Below are 24,363 nucleotides of genomic sequence, written 5' to 3' on the forward strand. Positions count from 1 at the left end.
TCTTCAGGGTTGATTCACGTTGTAGCATATGTCAGAATTTCATTTGTTTTTAAGGCTGAAAAATAGTCATTGTATGTATGAGTATATATCATATTTTTGTTTATTCATCTGTTGATGGATATTTGGATTCTTGTAATAATGTTTGGCTGTTGAAATAGTGCTGCTGTGAATATTGGTATGCAAAAATCTGTTTGAATCCCTGCTTTAGTATTACTTTTTTTATATATATACCCAGAAAAGGAATTGCTGGATAATATGGTGTAATTCTTTTTCTAATTTTATGAAAAACTGCCCTACTGTTCTCCATAGCAGCTACAACATTTTATATTCCCATCAGCAATGGTCAAGGGTTCCATTTCTCCCATCTTTTTACCAACATTATGTTATTTTCTGCATTTTTAAAATAATGGCCATCCTAATAAGTGTGAAGTTGTATCTAATTACAGTTTTGAATTGCCGTAATGATTAGTGATGTTAAGTATTTTTCCATGTACTTGTTGACCATTTATATATTTCTTTGGAGAAATGTCTTTTCAAATACTTTGCCCATCTTTTAATTGGATTTTTTTGTTGTTGTTGTAGGAGTTTTTGTTTTGTTTTTTTTAATATATCCTGTATATTAACTCTTTATCAGATATATAATTTGAAACTATTTACTTTTATTTTGTGGATTGCCTTATCCCTCTTTTGACAGTGTTCTTTGATACACAAAAGTTTTAAATTTGATGAAGTCTAATCTTTGTTGCCTGGGTGTTTGGTGTCAAATTAAAGAAATTATTATCAAATACTGTGTCCTAAAGCTTTTTCTATATTTTTCAAAGAGTTTTATACTTTTAGCTCGTATGTTCAGGTTTTCTATCTATTTTGAGTTAAGTTTTGAATATGGTATAAAGTAAAGATCAAGCTTCATTCCTTTGGATTTGGATATCTAGTTTTCCCAGCACCATTTATTGAAAAGACCATCTTGGTACCTTTGTCGAAAATCATTTAACCATATATGTAAAGGTTTATTTCTGGGCTTTCTGTTCTGTTCCCTTAGTCTCTGTGTTTGTTTTATGCCGGTACCACCGTGTTTTTATTACTGAAACTTTCTACTAAGTTTTGAAATCAGGAAGTGTAATTCATCCAACTTCATTATTTTTCTAGATTGTTTTGGCTATTTGGGGTCCTTGAGATTCCATATCAATTTTAGGATGGATTTTTCTATTTTCACAAAGTATGTCTTTGAGATTTTGCTATGAATTGTATTGAATTTGTAAATGCTTTGAGTTGTGATATCTTAATATTAAGTCTTTCTATTCATGAATACAATATGTCTTTTTGTTTATTCTTTATTTCTTTCAGCAGTATTTCAATGTATGTCTTTTACTTCCTTGTTTAAGTTTATTCTTTTTGAGGCTATTGTAAATGGAATTGTGTTCTTAATTTCCATTTTGGATTGTTCATGATTAGTGTATAAAACTCATCTGATTTTTCTGGGTTGAATTTGTATCCTGCAACTTTGCTAAATTTATTAGTTATAACGTTTTTGTGGAATTATTAGGGTTTCGTGCATATAAGATCACTTCATCCTTGAACAGACTTAATCCAAATATGAACAGTCAATTTTACTTTTTCCGTATTGATTTGGATGGCTTTATATTTTTTTCTTTCCTAATTAGCCTTTCTAGAATTTCTAATACTCTGTTGAATAGAAGGTGATTCAAACCGTCATCCTTTATCCTGAGGATAGAGGAAAAGCTTTTGATTTTTCACTATTATGTTAGGTGTGGTTTTTTTCATATATGACTTTTGTTATGTTGAGGTGGTTTCCTTCTATTATTAATTCATTGAGTGTTTTTATCATAGAAGCATGTTGAATTTTTCAAATGTTTTTTTCTTCAAGTGAGATGGTCATGTGTTTTATTTTCCTTTGTTCTACTAAGGTGGTGTATTATATTTACCTATTTTCATATGTTGAGCCATCCTTGTATCCCAGGAATAAGTCTGACGGGGTTTTGGTGTATAATCCTTTTAATGCGGTGTTGAATTTTGTTTGCAGGTACTTTATTGAGGATTTTTGAGTCAATTTTTATAAGAAACATTGCTCTATAGTTATTTTGTAGTGTTTTTTTTCTGGCTTTAGTGTCAAAATAATGCTGATTTCAGAATGAATTAGGAAGTATTCCTTTCTCTTAAATTTTTTGGAAGAGTTTGAGAAGGATTTGTGTTGTACTTTTAAAAATGTTTGGTAGAATTAACCAGTGAAGCTATCTGATCATGGATTTTCTTTGTTGTTGGGAGATTTTTGATTACTGATTCAATCACTGTGCTAGTTATAGGTCTCTCCAGATTTTCTGTATCTTTTTGGTGTGTTAATTTTTCACAATTTAGTTTTGATAGGTTTGTGTTTCTGGGAATTTCTCTACTTCTAAATTATTCAATTTGTTGGTAATTCATCCAACTTCATTATTTATGTACTATGGACATAATGTTACAAAACTGTCCATAGTACTTTCTTATAGTCTTTCTTATTTCTATAGAATTGGTAGTAATGTCCCCACTTTCATTTCTGATTTCAATTTTTTTTCTTCAGTCTAGAGATAAAAGGCCTTCAATTTTGTTTTTTGAAGAACCACCTTTGGTTTTGTTGATTTTCTCTATTATTTTTTAATCTACTTTGTTTCTTTCTGCTCTAATCTTTATTCCCTTTCATTGACTTTTGAATTGGTTTGCTCTTCTTCTCGTTCCTTAAGGTATAAAGATAAGTTGTTGATTTGAGTTATTTCTTCTTGATTAATGTGTTTACAACTATAAATTTCCCTCAGCATGGCTTTTGCTGCATCCTGTATATTTTGATACATTATGTTTTTATTTTCACTTGTCTCGATATTTTCTCATTTCTCTGTGATTTCTTCTTTGACCCATTGTTTAACAGTGAGTGTGTTGTTTGATTTGTGAATTTTACGTTTTTCTTCTGGTATTGATTTTCTGGTTCCATTCCTTGTTATTGGAAAGGATGCTTTCTATGATTTCAATCTTTTAAAATATTTTGACACTTACTTGTGACCTAGCATAATGGCTTATCCTGGAGAATATTCTATGTGAACTTAGGAAAAATGTGTATTCTGGTGTTGGAGTATAGGAGAGTGTCTACATATGTCTCTTTGGTTCAACTTGTCGATAGTGTTGTTCTAGTTTTCTGTTTATTGAAGTTCTTTTTGGTTGGTCTATCAGTTATTGAAAGTGAAGTATTAAAGTCTCATGTTATTGTAGATATATTTTTCTCAATTCTGTGTTTGACTCATATTTTTCAGCTCTGATATTTCTTGCATGTATGTTTGTAATTGTTACATCTACTTGAAGTGACAGTTTTGTCATTGTAAAATGTCCTTCTTTGTCTCTTGTAACAGGTTTTGACTTACGGTCTATTTTGACTAATAATTATTATAGCCATTTTTGCTTTCTTTTGTTTATGTGCACGGAATATCTTTCAGACTATTGGAATAACTTTCAAACTATTTGTGTACTGAGGTCTCAAGTGAGTCTCTTGATTGTACAGGGACTTTATTTTTTTAATCCATTCTGTCAATTTATATTTTTGATTCAGAAGTTTAAGCCATTTACACTTAAAGGAAATAGGGAAGGACTTTTGTCATTTTGTTATTTACTTTCTGTATGTCTTAATATCTTTTTTGTCCTTTATTTCTTCCCTTACTGCCTTTGTGTTTAGTTCATTTTTGTGTTGTTACATAGTTTGGTATCCTTTTCTTTTCCATATGTACATATTCTATAGAAATTTTCTTATTATTTATCAGGGAAATTGCATACAACATTGTAAAATTATAACAGTAGGTAAAATTGATGCCAATTTTAATTACACAGAAAACTCTTATCTTTTTCCTACTCCATTCCCTTCATTTTATGGTACTGATGTCACAAATTATATATTTATATATTGTGTACCTATTAACAAAGATTTTTATTTTTATGCATTTGATTTTTAAATTCTACAGAAAATCAAAAGTGGAGTTATACTCTAAAACTATAATACTTGATTTTATATTTATCATGTATTTATCTTTACCTAGATCTTTTATTGATAACTAAAGCTTTCAGCCCAGGATCCTAAGTAGAGAAGGCTGGTGAACTGTTTAGATGATTTAGTTCTAAATAGTTTTAGACTGTAGCTAGCCCTTTCACCTCTTTCCACCACTACTTTTTCTCTCCCTTGCAAACATGCAAACTTCTGTCAGAACTATTTTAAAATTATGCTATGCGAAATAAGTCAGACAGAAAAAGTCAACAATCATATGACTTCACTCATGTGGGATTTAAAACTGAAAGCAACAAAGGAACAAGACAAACAAAAACTCAGGCACAGACAGCAGTTTAGTGGTTACCAGAGAGTAAGGGAGAAGGAGAGATTATAGAAGAGTGTAAAGGGGGTCAAATATCTGGTGATGGAAGGAGAACTGACTCTGGGTGGTAATCACAATGTGATATATAGATGATGTATTATAGAAATATACATTTGAAACCTATGTAGTTTTACTAACCATTGTCACTCCAGTACATTTAATTTAAAAAAATGTAACCAAAGACACATCTAACATCTACCAATCAGTTTCAAAGAAATTGTTGGTAGAGATGCAACAAAAGAATACTCACATAGTAGTAGTGCTGAAAGGTTTGTGCCTCCATTATAGAAAGGATAGAGGGAAGTAGTTACATTCTGGCCTTCCTACATGCTGTGGTATACACCAGGTTCCGACTACTCACTATTCTCTCCACGTGAAAGGGAGAGACCTAAGAGAAACCTATGCCTTAATTTGTGGCCTTTTAAATTATAATGACTCTTTTCACTAGCAAACATTATGCAGCATATTAAGTCTTGTGCTTCTAGACTTTCTTCTTATCTAACTGCATTCTGAGAATTTTAAGGCAGAGGAATGTCAGCAATCTCATTGAGGTGGAAGGAAAGAAAGCCATTCTACACATTTTGTTGTTTTATAATCCAGCATGAGGTATAGTTTGATTTTAAATGCAAGTCTTAGGTTCTTTGGTTCCTCCTCAAATTTCTTCCTGCCAATTAGCTGTTGTCTGATATTTCTTGTAAAGTTTGTCAGTATGTGATAAGGACAAAGATGTATGTGATTTTCTGGGGTAAATGTATATGTATGAATTGATTTATTTTTCAGTATTTTTTATTACTTTTTATTTGGTACGTATACTAGAATCTAGGAAATTATGGGATGCCAGACAAAAAGGGATATTACTGAGGGAAGAAAAGGTTAACTTGCCTTGCTTTCGATTCTTCTTTTAGTATATGATTAGGGAGAATTTACGTCCTGTAAAGAAGGGATTATGTGTACTTGTATCAGTAATTAAAATAGCTGATTAAAATGTCTAGATAGATAGATAGAGGAATGCAAAGTCACGTGAAATTAATTTAGTGTAACAGCCAGCAAACTTTTTTTGTAAAGGGCCAGATAATACGTACTGTAAGCTTCAAGTCCATGCTATTTCTGTCACAGCTACTCCACTCTGCTGTTTAGCATGAAAGCAGCCATAAACAATACATAATGAATGGGCATGGCTGTGTCCTAGTAATACTTGATTTACAAAAATAACCAGCAGGCTGGATTAACTAACCCATGACCATAGTTTGCCAGCTTCTGGCCCAGTCCATTATAGCCAAACATGACCAGTGAAAGGGAAAAGACACCAGGGAAGCCATTTAAACTAGTATTCTATTGATACTAAAATGGCTATAGCTTGGGACCAGAGAAGTGTACCCAAAATAATCCCAGGCAGAAACTAGAATGATTCAGAAAGATGAAATTTGAGAAGTGTTTGATAACAATTTTGTAAGTTGTAAACATTGTAAAATATTATATAAAATCCTGGAACTTTACAAATATCAGCCAGTTTTGTGTATTTTTTTGTTTTTGTTTGTTTTTAAGTTTGAGCTTAGAAAGTTTAAGGCAAATAAAAGGGAGCACTCTATTTGGGAGGTAGCATTTTGGTGCCTATCATTTTTAGGTTGTATGGGCATATTTAAAGAAATTGAAAAAAAGTTGAGATACATTTATGAGACTAATCCATAATAGGTTCCTAAGTTAAAGTAGTATGTATGAGATTAATTACAAATATTTAGGCTGTTGGAAGTAAAAGTAAGCTTACAATTTTTTCCTAGGAATTCAGATATATTTTTAGAATGATAAACGTAGTATAGTAGCCAGTGTGCATGAATTGAAAAAGTAAGTTTTAGGAAAAGTATAGGCATAAAAATGGTGAATGAAAGTTTACTCTCTTTTTGATATCAATCTCTTATTACTTTTTAAAGATTTTATTTATTTTAGAGAAGTTATAGGGTCACAGAAAACAGATAGAAAGATACAGCGATTTCCCATATATGCCCTGCATCTACTCAGGCACAGCCTGCCGCATTGCCATCCCCCACCAGAGCGGTGCTTTTGTTACAATTGACGAACTTACATTAACACATCATAATCACCCAAAATCCATAGTTTACATTGCAATTCACTCTTGGTATGGTACATTCTGTGGGTTTGGACAAATGTGTAATGACACGTATCCATCTTTATGATATTGTATAGAGTATATCACATAAACTATTTGCAATGCCCTAAAAATCTTTTGTTATCCACCTATTCATTCCTCTACCACCCTCTGGCAAACACCTTTTTACTGTGTCCATAGTTTTGCCTTTTCAGAATATCATATAGTTGGAATCATACAATATGTAGCCTTTTCTGATTGGCATCTTCCACATAATTATATGCATTTAAGGTTCTTCTATGTCTTTTCATGACTTCATAGCTCATTTCTTTTTCTTGCTGAATAATAATATTCCATTGTCTACCACAGTTTGTTTATTCATTCACCTACTGTCAGACATCTTGGTTGCTTTCAGATTTTGACAATGAATTAGAATATAAAGTTTATGTGGATAAGTTTTATTCATATAAAATTATGAGTAAAGATGCTATAAACATTTGTGTGCAGGTTTTTTGGGGGACATAAGTTTCACTTTTTTTGGGTAAAGACCAGAGTGCAATTCCTGGATCATATGGTAAGACTATGTTTACTTCTGTGAGAAAGTACTAGACTTCCTCCAGAATGGCTGTACCCTTTTGCATTAACAACAGCAGTGAATGAGAGTTCTTGCTGTTTGTTGCACACCATTGCCATTATTTGATTTTATCATCAGTCTCGATTTTGGTCATTCTAATAGGTATGGCGTGGTATCTCATTGTTGTTTTAATTTGTATTTTCCTGATGATATATGATGTGGAACATTTTCATCTGTATGTTTTCTTTGATGAGGTATCTATCAAGATCTTTGTTTCATTTTTCAATTGATTGTTTATATTACTGAGTTCTAAGAATTCTTTGTATATTTTTGGATAACTGTCCTTTATGAGGTGTGTTTTGCAAATGCTTTCATTCCATTTGTGGCTTGTCTTTTGATTCTCTTGGCGTTGTAGAGCAGAAGTTTTAATTTTAATGAAGTCCAACTTATCAATTATTTTTTCGTGACTTGTGCCTTTGTATCTGAAAATTCATGGCCATACCTAAGATCATCTAGGTTTTCTTGAATTTATCTTTTTGGAGTGTTTGTAGTTTCGCATTTTATGTTTAGGTATGTGATCCATTTTGAATTTTTATGAAGGGTATAAGGTCTGTTGTCTAGATTCATTTTTCTTGCGTGTGGTTTCCCATTATTGCAGTAACATTTGTTGAAGAGAATATCTTTGCTTCATTGTATTGCTTTTTCTCCTTTGTCCCACATCAGTTGATTATGTTTATGGAGTCTATTCCTGGGCTCTTTATTCTGGTCCATTCATCTTTTTGTTTATTCTTTCACCAATATCAGTGTCTTACTGTAGCTGTACAGTAAGTCTTGAACTCAGGGAGTGCCAATCCTCCAACCTTGTTTGTCTCTTTAATGTTATGTTGATATTCTGGGTCTTTTGTCTTTCCATATAAATTTTAGAATTATTTTGTTAATATCCATTAAATAATTTTCTGAGATTTTGTTTGTGATTGCATTGAATCTTTAGATCAGTTTGAGAAGAACTGACATCTTGTCAATATCGAGTCTTCCTTTTCATGAATATGGAATATCTCTTCGTTTATGTAGTTTGATTTCGTTCATCAGAGTTTCACAGTTTTTCACATGTAGATCTTGTATGTATTTTGTTAGATTTATACCTAAGTATTTCTTTTTGGTTGCTAATATAAATAGTATTATGTTTTTAATTTGAAATTCCAGTTCCATTGTTGGTATATTGAAAAGGGATTGACTATTTTGTATTAACTTTGTATCTGTCAGCCTTATAATAATGGCTTATGAGTTCCCGGAGGTTTTTGTTTGTTTTTTTAATTCATTGGATTTTCTATATAGATGATTATTTCATCAGCAAACAAAGACAGTTTGTGTTATCTTTCCCAATCCGTATGCCTTTTATATCCTTTTTTGTCTTATTTCATTCACAAGGACTTTCAGTACAATCTTGAAAAGGGGTAGTGAGAGGGACATCTTTGCTTTGTACCTAATCTTAGTTGGAAAACCTTGAATTTCTTACCACTGAGTATGGTGTTAGCTGTAGGTTTTTTGAACATATTCTTTATCAAATAGAGGAAGTTCTCCTTTATTCTAGTTTACTGAGAGCTTTATATTTTTTATTATGAATGTGTGTTAGATTTTGTCTTATGCATCTATTTATATGATTGTATGATTTTTTCCTTTTTAGTTAGATCTGATTTTTTAACATGATTTTATTTGTATAATCTCTTGGACAAGTCATTTGAACTTACTAAGCTTTAGTTTCATGATAGGAACCATGTACATACAGGAATTTTTACGAAATGGAACAGAAATAGGTTGTCTGCCTTATAGGTTGTGAGGACTATTTATGGTGATGCATATCAATTGCTTTTATTAATACCTACCATGTCATAAACACTTGATAAATAGTGATTGTCAACTGTTCTTTGTAAATAATAGAGGGATAAAGAAACGTAATAACATTAGAAAATAAGCTTCTGAAAAATAATGAGGTTAGTTCATCCAGTGAGACTGGTCAATAAGGTAAAATGTAAATTTGAGTGGCAATTATGGGATAATTTGTGCATCGACAATGGATAATTTTAGGGCTAAAATCACATTTTATTAATTTTGGATAATTTCCGGGAACAGTCATCTTTTTAATTAATGCACTTAACTCATAATGAAAGTTGCTTTATAATGATTCCTGTCTTTTTGAAACAGATTCAAGATTTTTGGAAAGTTACCACTGATTTCTTTACGAATCTCAGATAAAAAACTTCAAGGGATTTTGGAATTGATTGAAAGCATTCCAAAACCCACACCTGCAACTGAAGTACATGCCCCTGTCAAATCATTTCAGGTAATGTTATTTACAAAATTAATAAAAACACGAATTTAAAAAAATTACAAGTAGTATTTGTAATGACCACAGAAATTTTGGGTAAAGCAACTGAGTTCATTTTGAATAGACCTTTAAAAAATTACATTTTAAAAGAGCAAATGATGAAGTAGTAAAAGGTGCACATACTGTGTTTCCCCGAAAATAAGACCTAGCCTGCCAATCAGCTCTAATGCGTCTTTTGGAGCAAAAATTATATAAGACCAGGTCTTATTTTACAATAATAATAGTAATTATAATCATATAATATAATGTAAACAAAGACCAGGTGTTATTTTACAATAATAATAGTAATTATAATTATATAAGACCAGGTCTTATTTTACAATACTAATAGTAATTATAATTATATAAGACCATGTCTTATTTTACAATAATAATAATTATAATTGTATAATATAATATAACATAAGACCAGGTCTTATATTAATTTTTGCTCCAAAAGACGCATTAAAGCTGATTGTCCAGCTAGGTCTTATTTTTGGAAGAACAGGGTAGCAAAGAAAGGTAAAAATAAGTTTACTTTTTTTCACTTCTCCATCCTTCAGTTCCTCTCCTCAACGGTAACACTATTAACCACTGCATCTCTAGTTTTCTAAAAATGTATCTGACATATGCTAGTACACACACATACAAACATATGCACCTCTGTGTGTATGTGTGTGTACGTGTGTGTACACGTATGTGTGTATGTGTATGTATATATATATTCTTTTTAGAATTTACATGAGTGGTATTGTATTTACCACTTTTGAATCTTTGTTCTTTTACCATTATTATCATATGTTAAATACCATAGAGATATTTCATGTTAGCACATACAGAGCTAGCTACCTTATTCTTTTTTAATGATGATATATAGTATTGAATTGTATGAGTGTACCATCCTTTACTTAACATAATCCCTTTTTGATGGGCTTTCATATTGTTATGAGTGTTCATAGTTATAAAAGTACCGCTTTGAACTTTCTTGTACATATATTTGGATATATTACCATGTTACTTTTAAAAATCAGAGGCATATATAAAAAAAGGCAGAGAATAACCATTTATTATATCTTGTTTTACTGACTTTATATAATGTGCCAGGCCACACATTCGGCAAAGGATTACTATATAAGTGTACCTATTATTTATGTTCAACACCTAGCACACCTCTAGATTTTTGCATATTGTATCTTTAATCCTGATCATAATCTAGCAAGTTAGCTATTATGGTCATTATTTTGCCCAGGAAATAGTCTTTTACAGAGGTTAAATATTTTGCCTACGATCATATAGCTTGTTAAACCAAATTTTGAATTCAGGTTTCTTTTTCTCCCTTTCTTTGAACACATCTACAAGTGATCTTCTTTCTGCTATTACCATATTGCTTTCTATATAGATGACTTCCTAATCTGCAGGGATTCTGTTTTCGACTTTTTCCAACTTTCCAGAGAAAATTCAGTACGAAACATTAGATCTCTACTAAGAATTTTAATTTATGTTGAAATGGTTTTACAAGGCAGATAAAATATGTATTTTTTTAAAACAAAGAATCACCCCTTTATGAATGCTTGTTGTTTTAGAAACAAAGTTTCAGTCACAAGTCTTAAATGTTTTAATACTTAAATATCTCTTGAAGTTGGATGTTTCATTTGTCAATGTTTACTTTGTGTATTTTAAAGTTTTTTGTTGTTGAATACATATACATTTAGGATTGTTACTTTGCTTTGGTGTATTCCTTTGTCAGTATGTAATATCTCTCATTAACCCTAGTTATATTCCTTTTTCTGAAGTACTTTATCTGATATTAAAATAGCCACTGTAGCTTTCTTTTTTCTTGTTGCAGAATTTTTTTTATAGTGTGATTATTTTAAATTGAAGTGAAATACACATAATATTAAATTCACATAACATTTCAAAGTGTTTCAAAGTGTACTGCTCTTTGATTTTAGTATATTCACAATGTTGTGTAACGTAGGTCTAAAATATTTTTATCATCCTAAAAGAAAACCCTGCGTCTATTAAGACAATCATTACCTATTCACTGTCCATCACTCAAACTCCTAGTATCTACCTGTTTGCTTTCTTTTTTTTTCATATTTTCTTTTTTAAATTAGTTTTTATTTTTTAATTATAGTTGACATTCAATATTATATTAGTTTCAGGTGTACAGTATAGTGGTTAGACATTTATATAATTTACAGTGATTCCCCTGTAAGTCTAATATCCACTTGGCACCACACATAGTTAACTACAAAATTATTGACTATTCCCTATGCTGTACTTTATATTTTTGTAACTATTTTTTAGCTACCAATTTGTATTTCTTAATCCCTTCAGCTTTTTCACCCAGGCCCCCAATCGCCCCCACATCTGGCAACCATCACTTTGTTCTCTGCATCTATGGGTCTGTTTTCTTTTTGTTTATTTGTTCATTTGTTCTTTAGATTCCACATATAAGTAAAATCATGTGGTATTTGTCTTTCTCTGTCTGACTTATTTCACCTAGCATAATACCCTCCAGGTCCATCCATGTTGTCACAAATGGTAAGATTTCATTCTTTTTTTATGGCCAAGTATTTAATAATATTCCAGTGTATATGTGTACTACATCTTCTTTATCCAATCGTCTTTTCTTATATTTATTTTAAAATTTTGTATTAAATGTATTGGGGTGACATTGGTTAGTAAAATTATATAGGTTTCAAGTGTACCATTCTGTAATACATCATCTATATATTATTGACTGTGTTCACCACCCAGTCTGTTCTCCTTCCATTGCCATATACTTGATTTCCTTTTCCCTCCTCCAACATCCCCAATCCCCTAAACTGTTCTCTGTATCTATGAGGTTTTGTTTCTGTGTTTGTCTTGGTCATTTGTTGCTATCAGTTTTATATCCCACATATGAGTGAGATCATGTGGTTCTTTGACTTTCTGTCTGACTTATTTCGCTTAACATGATAATCTCAAGATCTATTCACATTGTTGCAAATGGCAGTATTTAATCTTTTCTTATGGCTGAGTAATATTCCATTCTGTATATATACCACATATTCTTTATCCAGTCATCTATCGAAGGATACTTTGGTTGTTTCAATGTTTTGGCCACCGTGAATAATGCTGTAGTGAACATAGGGGTACATATATCTTTACAGACAAATGTTTTTAGATTTTTGGGTAGATATCCAGAATAGGAATTGCTGGGTCATTTGGTAATTCCATTTTTAATTTTTTGAGGAACCTCCATACTGTTTTCAGTAGTGGCTGTACCAATTTCCATTCCTGCCAATAGTTCATTTTTCTCCACAATCGTTCCAACACTTGTTACTTGTTGATAACAGCCATTCTAACAGATGTGAGCTTGCATCTTATTGTGATTTTGATTTGTATTTCCCTAATAGCTAGTGAAATTGAGCATTTTCTCATACTCGTATGGTGGCGGTTTGTATGTCTTCTTGGAGGAAGTGTCTTTTCATGTTCTCTGCCCATTTTTTAATTGGATTGTTTGGGTTTTTTTGGTGTTAAGTTGTATAAATTTTGGATATTAACTCCTTATCCAGATGTATCATTGGGTAATATCTTCTCCCAATCAGTAGGTTGTCTTCATTTTGTTGATGGTTACTGTGATGTTTTACAAGAATTTATTTTTTATGTTGAATCACCCTTGCTTTTCCTAGGATAGGTTCTACTTGGTTATGGTGTTTAACGCTTTTAATAGACTATTGGATATGGTTTCTAGAATTTTGTTGTCTGGCTTTGTTATCAGGCCTAAGATACTGAGTTAGGAGTGTTTTCTCTGATTTTTTGAAGAGTTTGAGAAGGAAGGTTTTAATTATTTTTCAAATGTTGGTAAAATTCACTAGTGAAGCCTTCTGACTTGGTTTTCTTGGGAGGATTTTGATTACTGATTCAATCTCTTGTTAAGAGTCTGTTCAGATTTTCTGTTTCTTCTTGAGTCAGTTTAGGTAATCCGTATCTTTCTTGGAATTTATCCATTTAATCTAGTTTATCCAATTTGTTAGCGTACAATTGTTCATAGTAGTTTCTATAATTATTTTTATTTTTGTAATGTTTGTGCTAATGACTTCAATTTGATTTCTGATTTTAGTTATTTATGCTTTTTCTTTTAGTTTAGCTGAAGTTTTATCAGTTTTGTTGATCTCTTCAAAGAACCAACTTTTGGTTTTGTTAATTCTATTATTTTATGTTCAGATTTCATTTATTTTTGCTATAATCTTTGTATTTCTTTACCTTTGCTAGCTTTTGGTTTCATTTGATCTTAATAATTTCTAGCTCCTTGAGTATAAAGTGAGGTTATTGATTTGAAATCTTTCCTCTATTTTAATGTATGCTTACTTATAGCAATAAATTTCTCTTTGAGCTCTGTTTTAAAGGTATCCCTTAAGTTTTCATGTCTTTTGATTTTTTTCATCTCAAAGTAATTTGCAATTTTTCTTGTGATATTTTTCTTTGACAGATTGATTTTTTTAGTGTTTTGTTCAATTTCTATATGTTTCTAATTTTTACAGATTTCATTCTGTTAGTGATTTCTGGCTTGTTTCCATTGTAGTTAGAGAAGACACTTTATATGTTTTCACTTTTAAAAATTTTGTACACTTGTTTTGTGACACATGGTCTATACTGTTAAATGTTCTTCATGTACTTGAGAAGAGTGTATATTCTGCTGTTGTTGGGTGAAATGTTCTATATATGATTGTTATTAATATATTTAGGTGGTATATAGTGTTGTTCAATTCATTTTCCTTATTGATCTTCTGTATAGAGGTTCTATCCTTTATTGAAAGTGAGATATTGAAGTCTGGAACTATTTGTAAAACTTTGTTTCTCTTATTTTGTCAGTGTTTTCTTTGCATACTTTGGGACTCTGTTATTGGGTGTATAATTATTACATCTTCCTAATGAGTTATTCCTTTTATTATTTATGGTGACGTTTTTGTCTTTTGTTAACATTTTGCATGTAAAGTCTTTTGTTTGAAATGAGTATAACCACTTGTGTTTTGATTGCAATTTTCATAGAATGTCTTTTTTCATCTTTTTACTTTCTATGTATTTGACTCTAAAGTGAGTCTGTTATAGACAGCATGTACATAGTTGGATTATATATTTTTTTAACCCATTTTGCTAGCCTGTGCCTTTTGATTGGATGGTTCAATCCATTGATATTTAAAATAATTACTGATAAAGGAGGACTTTGCGCTGCCATTTTGCTTTTTGTTTTCTCTATATCTTATACTCTTTGCCTCTCATTTTCTCTATTACTGCCTCTTTTTATGATTAATTTTTTTGTAGTGAACTATTTTGATTCTCTTGTAATTTTCTTTTTGTGTACCTTTAGATATTTTTTATAGTTTTTGTCAATTATATTTAACATTCTTAATTTATCATATTATGATTTGAATTGTTACCAACTTAACCTCAGTAGCATACAAAAACTCTTCCACAGTACAGCTCTGTCCTCCCACCATTAAGATGTTGTCACAAATTGCATCTTTATACACTGGATACTCAATAACAGTTATAATTACTTTTATACATTTTTCTTTTAAGTGTGTAGGACATAAAAAGTATAGTTGTGAATTATAAATACAGTAATATGTCCTTAATGCCCACATATTTATCTTTACTGGAGATCCCTATTTCTTTGTATGGCTTTTAGTTAGTAACTAGTGTTTTTACTTTAACCTAGAGAACACTCTTTGGCATTTCTTGTTGTGCAAGTCTAGTAATAACACACTTTTTCAGATGGTGTTTGTTTGGCAGTGTCTTAATTTCTCATTTTTTTTTAAAGAACAGTTTTGCCATACGCAGAATTCTTGATTTACTGTTTTTCTTCTAGCACTTAAAATGTCATTCCTTGTGCGTTCACCACCCAGAATCAGTTCTCTTTCCCTCACCATGTATTTGATCCTTTTTACCCTCATTAATGTGATATGTAGATGATATAGTACAGAATTGTACACCTGAAGCCTATGTAACTTTACTAACAATTGTCACCCTAATAAACTTTTTAAATAAATAAATAAAATTAAGTAAATTAAAAAAAAAAGAGGAGCGTTAAAAAAAAAAGGTCATTCCTTTACTTTATGTCCTTCGTGTCTTCTGATCAGAAATTGGCTGCTAATTTGTTGAGGATTTCTAGTATGTGGCAACTTGCTTCTCTCTTGTTGCTTTCAAGTTTCTCTCTTTGACTGTCTTTTACTGTTTATAACATGTTTTGTTGTGGATCTGTTTGAGTGTATGTTACTTGGATTTGACTGAATTTGTTGGTTTTTTAGGTTCACATTTTTCAATCAGATTTGGGGACATTTGGGGCTGTTATTTTTTTAGGTATTTTTCTACCCCTTTTTATTTTTATTCATCTGCTGATCTTCTCATAATGCATATATTGACTCATTGATGGTGTCCATAGTTCCTTTAAAGTGCGTTCACTTTTCTTTATTCTGTTTTCTTGACAATTTCGATTGACTTGTCTTGATGTTCACTGATTCTTTCTACTGCTAGCTCAGGTCTCTTACTTAAATTCTCTAATGAATTTTTTTTTTTTTTTTTTTTTTTTTTTTTTTTTTTTAATTAATTTTATTGGGGTGACAATTGTTAGTAAATTTACATAGATTTCAGGTGTACAATTCTGTATTACATCGTCTATAAATCCCATTGTGTGTTCACCACCCAGAGTCAGTTCTCCTTCCATCACCATATATTTGATCCCCTTTACCCTCATCACCCACCCCCCACCCCCTTACCCTCTGGTAACCACTAAATTATTGTCTGTGTCTATGAGTTTTTGTTTCTCATTTGTTTGTCTTGTTCTTTTTGGTTTATATACCACATATCAGTGAAATCATAGGGTTCTCTGCTTTTTCTGTCTGACTTATTTCACTTAGCATTATTCTCTCGAGATCCATCCATGTTGTCACAAATGCTCCTATATCATCTTTCCTTAACGCCGAATAGTATTCCATTGTGTATATGTACCACAACTTCTTTATCCATTCATCTATCGAAGGACATTTTGGTTGTTTCCATGTCTTGGCCACCGTAAACAAAGCTGCAATGAACATTGGAGTACACGTGTCTCTGTAGAGAAATGCTTTTATATTTTTGGGGTAGATACCCAGGAGAGCGATTGCTGGGTCATATGGTAATTCTATTCGTAATTTCTTGAGGAACCTCCACACTGCCTTCCATAGCGGCTGCACCAGTCTGCATTCCCACCAACAGTGTATTAGAGTTCCTTTTTCTCCACAGCCTCTCCAACACTTGTTACTATTTGTTTTGTTGATGAAAGCCATTCTGACTGGGGTGAGGTGATATCTCATTGTGGTTTTCATTTGCATTTCTCTGATGATTAGCGATGTTGAGCATTTTTTCATATGTCTATTTGCCATTTGTATATCCTCTTTGGAGAAATGTCTCTTCAGGTCCTCTGTCCATTTTTCAATTGGGTTGTTTGTTTTTTTGTTGTTGAGTTTCATGAGTTCCTTGTATATTTTGGATATTAGCCCCTTATCAGAGGAACTGTTTGCGAAAATCTTCTCCCATTCAGTTGGTTGCCTCATTATTTTGTCAATAGTTTCTTTTGCTGTGCAGAAGCTTTTCAGTTTCATATAATCCCATTTGTTTATTTTAGTTTTTACTTCCATTGCCTTTGGAGTCAAATTCATAAAATGCTCTTTGAACCCAAGGTCCATAAGTTTAGTACCTATGTTTTCTTCAATGCAGTTTATTGTGTCAGGTCTTATGCTTAAGTCTTTGATCCATTTTGAATTAATTTTGGTACATGGTGACAGATAGCAGTCCAGTTTCATTCTTTTGCACGTAGCTATCCAATTCTGCCAGCACCATTTATTGAAGAGGCTGTCTTTTCTCCATTGTATGTTTTTAGCTTCTTTGTCAAAAATTATCTGTCCATATTTATGTGGTTTTATTTCTGGGTTCTCAATTCTATTCCATTGGTCTATGAGTCTGTTTTTCCGCCAATACCAAGCTGTTTTGTATATTGTAGCCCTGTAGTACAAGGAAAAATCAGGGAGTGTGATACCTCCAGTATTGTTCTTTTTTTTTAATATTGCTTTGGCTATTCGGGGTCTTTTGTGGTTCCAAACAAATCTGATGATTTTTTGTTCTATTTCTTTAAAAAATGCCATTGGGATTTTAATGGGGATTGCATTAAATCTGTATATTGCTTTGGGTAATATGGCCATTTTAACGATGTTGATTCTTCCAATCCATGAGCACGGAATGTCTTTCCATTTCTTTGTGTCTTCTTCAATTTCTTTCAAAAATGTCTTATAGTTTTCAGCATATAAATCCTTCACATCCTTGGTTAAGTTTATTCCTAGGTATTTTATTCTTTTTGCTGCAATTGCAAAAGGAATTGTTTTTTCTCTCTCTTTTTCTGAGATTTCATTGTTGGTATATAGGAAAGCAATGGACTTTTGTACGTTGATTTTGTAGCCAGCAACTTTACTATATTCATTGATTGTTTCTAATAGCTTTTTGGTGGAGTCTTTAGGGTTTTCTATGTATAGCATCATGTCATCTGCAAAGAGTGACAATTTAACTTCTTCATTCCCAATTTGGATGCCTTTTATTTCTTTCTCTTGCCTGATAGCTCTGGCGAGGACTTCCAACACTATGTTGAAAAGCAGAGGTGATAGGGGACAACCTTGTCGTGTTCCTGAACGTAGAGCAAAGGGCTTCAGCTTTTCACCATTAATTATGAGGTTAGCTGAGGGCTTGTCGTATATGGCCTTTATTATGTTGAGGTATTTTCCTTCTATACCAATTTTAGTAAGTGTTTTAATCATAAATGGATGTTGTATCTTATCAAATGCTTTTTCTGCATCAATTGATAGAATCATATGGTTTTTGTCCTTTATTTTGTTTATGTGATGTATCACATTGATGGATTTTCGAATGTTGAACCATCCTTGTGCCCCGGGGATGAACCCCACTTGGTCGTGATGAATAATCTTTTTAATGCATTGTTGTATTCGATTTGCTAGAATTTTGTTTAGGATTTTAGCATCTGTATTCATCAGAGATATAGGTCTGTAGTTTTCTTTTTTTGTGTTGTCCTTACCAGGTTTTGGTATCAGGGTAATGTTGGCCTCATAAAATGAGTTAGGGAGTACTGACTCTTCTTCAATTTTTTGGAAGAGTTTGAGCAGGATTGGTATTAGATCCTCTTTGAAGGTTTGGTAGAATTCACTGGTGAAGCCATCTGGTCCCGGACTTTTGCTTTTGGGAAGGTTTTTGATGACTGATTCAATTTCGTTACTGGTGATCGGCCTGTTTAGATTTTCCACTTCTTCTTGGTTCAGCCTTGGAAGGCTATATGTTTCTAAGAACTTGTCCATTTCTTCTAAGTTATTAAATTTGGTGGCATATAGTCCTTCATAGTATTCTTGGATAATCCTTTGTATTTCTGTGGTGTCCGTGATAACTTCCCCTTTTTCATTTCTGATTTTGTTAATTAGTGTCTTCTCTCTTTTTATCTTAGTGAGTCTAGCCAAGGGTTTGTCGATTTTGTTAATCTTTTCAAAGAACCAGCTTTTTGTCACATTAATTTTTTCTATTGTCTTTTTGTTCTCTATTTCATTTAGTTCTGCTCTGATTTTTGTTATTTCCTTTCTTCTGCTGACCTTGGGTTTCGCTTGTTCTTCTTTTTCTAGTTTTTTAAGGTTTAACATGAGGTTATTTATTTGGGATTTTTCTTGTTTCTTGAGATAGGCCTGTAATGATATAAATTTCCCTCTTAAAACTGCTTTCGCGGCATCCCAAAAATTTTGGTAGGATGTATTTTCATTGTCATTTGTTTCTATGTATCTTTTGAGCTCTCCTCTAATTTCTTCTTTGACCCAGTCCTTCTTTAAAAGTATGTTGTTTAATCTCCATGTATTTGTGTTTTTTCCTGCTTTCTTTTTGCAGTTGATATCCAATTTCAAAGCTTTGTGATCAGAGAATATGCTTGGTATGATTTCAATCTTCTTAAATTTGCTGAGGCTGATTTTGTGTCCCAATATATGGTCTATCCTTGAGAATGTTCCATGTACACTAGAAAAGAATGTATAGTCTGATGTTTTAGGATGAAGTGCTCTATATATGTCAATTATGTCCAATTCATCTAATGTGTCATTTAGGGCTGCGATTTCGTTATTTATCTTCTGTTTGGAGGATCTATCCATAGCTGTCAATGATGTATTTAAGTCCCCTAGTATAATTGTGTTTTGGTCAATTTCTCCCTTTAGTTCTGTTAGTAGTTGCTTGGTATATTTCGGTGCTCCCTGATTGGGGGCATAAATATTGATGACTGTTATGTCTTCTTGTTGTATAGTCCCCTTTACCATTATGAAATGTCCATCTTTGTCTCTTGTTATCTTTTTCACCCTGAAGTCTGTTTCATCGGAAATCATTATGGCTACACCTGATTTTTTCTGGGTACCATTTGCTTGAAGTGTCAATTTCCACCCTTTCACTTTGAGTCTATGCTTGTCCTTGTAGCTGAGATGTGTCTCTTGTAGGCAGCATATGGTTGGGTTTAGTTTTTTGATCCAATCTGCTACTCTGTGTCTCTTTATTGGTGAGTTCAGTCCATTTACATTTAGGGTGATTATTGATATGTGAGGATTTCCTGTCATTCTGTCTTTAGTTTTCTGGTAAGGCTGTGTCTCCATTGTTTCTTTGCCTTTTTGTTGTTGTCTGTTATTTCTGTGTGGTAGTATTCTATGATGTTTCCCTCTGTTTCTTCTTTTATTACAGTACATATTTCAGATTTGGATGTTTTTTGAGTGGTTACCCTTGAGTTTATGTAAAAGAAAGTTTGATATTTAGAGTATTCCAGTTTCTTCAGTCCGCTTACTTTCTCTATTCCCATATTCCAGTTCAGGCCTTTACGCTCCCCCTTTTTATGTTTTGGTTGCCACAAGTTGTCCCTGTTGATGGTGGTCTAATAGCCTCCTTTAGTATTTCTTGTAGTGCAGGTCGTGTATTAGAAAATTCCCTCAGCTTCTGGATGTCTGGAAAGGTCTTTATTCCTCCTTCATATCTAAAGGAGATCTTTGCTGGATATATTATTCTTGGCTCATGATTTCTCTCTTTCAATAGTTTGAATATTTGGTTCCATTCCCTCCTAGCTTGTAGAGTTTCTGCTGAAAAATCTGATGATAATCTAATGGGCTTTCCTTTGTAAGTTACCGTCTTCTTTTCCCTGGCTGCCTTGAGGATTCTTTCTTTATCATTGATTTTAGACAGCTTCAGTACAATGTGCCTTGGTGAAGGCCTGTTGGGATTGAGGTAATTAGGTGTTCTATTTGCTTCTTGGATTCGAGGATCCAGTTCTGTCCACAAGTTTGGGAAGTTCTCATCGACGATTTGTTTGAATATATTCTCTGTTCCCTTCCCTCTTTCTTCTCCTTCTGGTATGCCCATTATTCTTATATTGCTCTTTCTGATGGAGTCAGAAAGTTCTTGTAGAGTTCTTTCATTTCTTTTAAGTCTCAAGTCTCTTTCTTCTTCCCTCTGTGTAAATTCCAGGTTCCTATCTTCGATGTCACTGATTCTTTCCTCTATCTGGTCAACTCTACTACCTAAGCTGGATATTTTATTGTTAATTTCTTCTATTGAGTTCTTAATCTCCAGAAATTCTATTTGGTTCTTTTTCAAGATTTCAATCTCTTTTGTAAAATGCTCATGGTGTTCTTTGATTGTGTTTCTGAGTTCATTAAACTGCCTTTCTGTGTTTTCTTGCATCTCGTTCAGTTTTTTCAGAATTGCGATCTTGAATTCTCTGTCATTTAAATCACAAAGGTCCATATCTCTAAGTTCCTTTTCTGGAGACTTTTCACTTTCTTTCTGAGCTATCTTGTTGCCTTGGTTATTCATGGCAATCACTGATTTACTATTTCTCTTCCTAGACATCTACAGGAGTGTCTTCTGCAACAGGTTGATAGGTATGCGAAGAGCTTTTGGAGTTCCAAAGCTCTTTCTGCACCAGATTCAGAGCCCGTTTGTTTCAGCAGTTCTGTTTACTCCTGCAGGGATCCGCCCAGATAGGTGGGGCCAGGGGCGGGGTGAGTTGTGAGAGGTGGCCCAGAGCAATGGCGGTGACCACCACCACAGCCAGTCCTGCTTCCACAGCTCCCTCCCCTTTGCCGGAACTAGTTGAGCTGCGAATCTGTGTCTGCGGTCCACAGTTCTCAGAGCAGCAAATATTCTGTCCTTTGATCCGACACTGCTACTTTATCGCTTCTAGCACGGGGCAGGTGGGGGCGGGGCGAGCTCTGGGAGGGTAGGGAGGGGGCGGCTAGTCTCCGTGCCTAAGGCTTCCGTTCTCCGCTCGGCAGTGAGGGCTTAAACCACCGATTTCAGCCCTCTTCCCTCAGTCTTTGCTCCGAGGTCTGCCGTGAGCGAGCGTTGGGTTCAGCGGTTTTGTATGCTGCCCCCTCAGCCCTGCGGGCCGTGAGCGGAGCCCTAGCAGTCCGAGTCCTTCCCTCTCCCACAGCGGCGGTAGTTCCGGGAGCAGCGGGCTCCGAGCACTGAGCTAGGTCTGTGTCCTGCGCCCGCCTGCGGCTCCGTCTCCGCACTTCTCCTCTCCCTCCTCCCCCGCTCGCGCGATTCACCCACCTGGAGGTGAATTCAGTAGTCGGCCTCTTCGTCTTGCCTGTCTGCTGTGCAAGGAGTCCTTTGTGGAGTTATTGTTGTCCGATTCGTTGTAAATTCCAGGGGAGCGTTACAGAGGCTCACCTCACGCCGCCATTTTTTTCAGTCTCAAATTCTCTAATGAATTTTCCTTTCAATTATTTTACTTTTCAGGTCTAGAATTTCTGTTTGATTTATTTTTATAATATCTGTCACCTTATTGATACTTTTACTTGTGGCTTCAGTCGTCTGTTTTCCTTTCGTTCTTTCTCTATGGGTCTTTCTAGCTCTGAGTATTTAAGACAGTTTAGGTTTTTTACAGTTAAATCCAATGCATGTGCTTTCTCTTGTATTATTTTTTCTGAACATAGGCCATACTTTCTTGTTTCTATGCATTATTCTATTGTAACCAGACAAAGGAATTACAAGAAAATCACAGACCAATAGGTTCATTAGCATAGATGTAAAAATCTTTAAATATTATAACCAAATAGTATGACATTTTAAATGTATAATACATTATGACCAAATGCATTTAATCTTAGAAAATAAAAGTGGTCTAAAAAAGGAAAAAAGCATTGACAAAATCCAATAACCACTCATGATAAAAACTCTTAACACACTGGGAATTACAAAAGAGCCTCCTCAACCTGGTAAAGGACATTTAGGAAAAATCTATAGCTAATATCATTCTTAATTTGAAGAAGACTAAATGCTTTCTTTATAAGATAAAGAATAGTACAAGAGTGCCTTTTCTCACCACTTGTATTCAGATTTGTACTGAAGGTTCTAGCCTCTGCAGTAGTCAACAAAAATAAAGACAGGATGGAAACAAAAAAGTAAACCTATCTTTATTTGCAAATTACACGATCATTTATGCAGAAAGTCCTAAGGAATGTAGAAAAATACCACTGGTAATAGTAATCGAGTTTAGCAGCATTATAGGATACATTATCAATGTAGATAGTTTCTAAAGATGAAATTTTAAAAATTCTGTTTATAAAAGCATTAATAAAGATAAAGTATTTAGGAAAAATTAACAAAAGAAGTATCAGTCCTGTATACCTAAAACAACAAAAGAGTTCTGAAAAAAAAAATTAAAGATCTAAATGAAGACCTAAATAAGTGAAATGATATATATAGTTAGGGTTGACAGACTGACTTTATTAAGATGACAGTTCTTTCCCAACTTTTTAGATTTCTTACCATCCCAATTAAAATTCAAAAAAAATTTCTTCTGGAAATTAACAAGCTTATTGTAAAGTACATATGGAAATGTGAAGGTCATATATTAGCCGAAACAATTTGTGTTAAGAGTAATGTTGGAGAATTTCTAATACTTGATTTCAAGATTTATTTTATACCTACTTTATTCAAGAAAGTGCTATAGGGGCATAGAAGAAGACATGTAGGTCAATAAAGTAGAAAGAGTCCAGAAAAAAATCCATAATATATGGTTAATGTATATTTAATTTGTTACAAAGGTGCCAATCCAACTAAGTGGAGGAATTATAGTCCTTACAACAAATAGTTCTGAAATAATAACTAGATTGGTATGAGGAAAAAAATTATGTAGAAAAAAGTGAACATCAACCCTTACCTTATAGCATACATGGAATTTAGCTTGAAATGGAACATAGACTTAAATGTAAATGCCCAAGATCATCAAGTTTCTTTAACAAAAAACCTAAGAGAAAATCTTCTAGTCCTTGTAGTAAGTAAAGATATTCAGGGATTTAGAAAGCACAAATGTAGAAGAAAAACAGATCACACTTCATGAAAATTAAAATTGTCTGACTTTTGGAAGACACTCTGAGTGGTGAGCACACATCTGATACATAGATGATGTATTATAGAATTGTACACTCGAAACCTATGTAAATTTTACTAACCATTGTCACCCCAATGCATTTAATTTAAAAAATAAATAAAAATCAAAAAGACAAGTGATCAATTGGGAAAAATATTTGCAACACGCATAACTATACATTATCCAAAATGTATAAGGAAGCCAGCAGCTAAATAAAAAATGAGCAGCTAGACACGTTAATAGGTGTTTGATTTTATTATTTGTCAGGAAAATGAAAAATAAAACTATTCTGATATGAATGTATATGTAAAAAAATTTGATACATTAAAAATTAAAATTAGAGTGGCATAGTCATTCCCTTTTTGGGGTATGCCTAATGATTGTGCGAGCATAACAAAGCTTCTGAATTGCTGATAATGTTCTATTCCTGGATATGGATTTTGG

The 24,363-nt window shown here is 32.9% G+C and overlaps 1 protein-coding gene across 2 annotated transcripts in view; it reads left to right on the plus strand.

The window, feature by feature from the left end:
- The window catches only part of VPS13A (vacuolar protein sorting 13 homolog A), a 205,202-nt gene that overhangs the window by 59,674 nt on the left and 121,165 nt on the right, over positions 1 to 24,363 (plus strand). For both annotated transcript variants that reach the window (XM_081066231.1, XM_081066232.1), the window contains exon 23: positions 9,281 to 9,419. In XM_081066231.1, coding sequence (XP_080922357.1) covers positions 9,281 to 9,419 — 139 coding nt within the window. The remainder of the gene's footprint in view (positions 1 to 9,280; positions 9,420 to 24,363) is intronic.

Source organism: Rhinolophus hipposideros (assembly GCF_964194185.1).
Source record: "Rhinolophus hipposideros genome assembly, chromosome: 11".
Taxonomy (NCBI): domain Eukaryota; kingdom Metazoa; phylum Chordata; class Mammalia; order Chiroptera; family Rhinolophidae; genus Rhinolophus; species Rhinolophus hipposideros.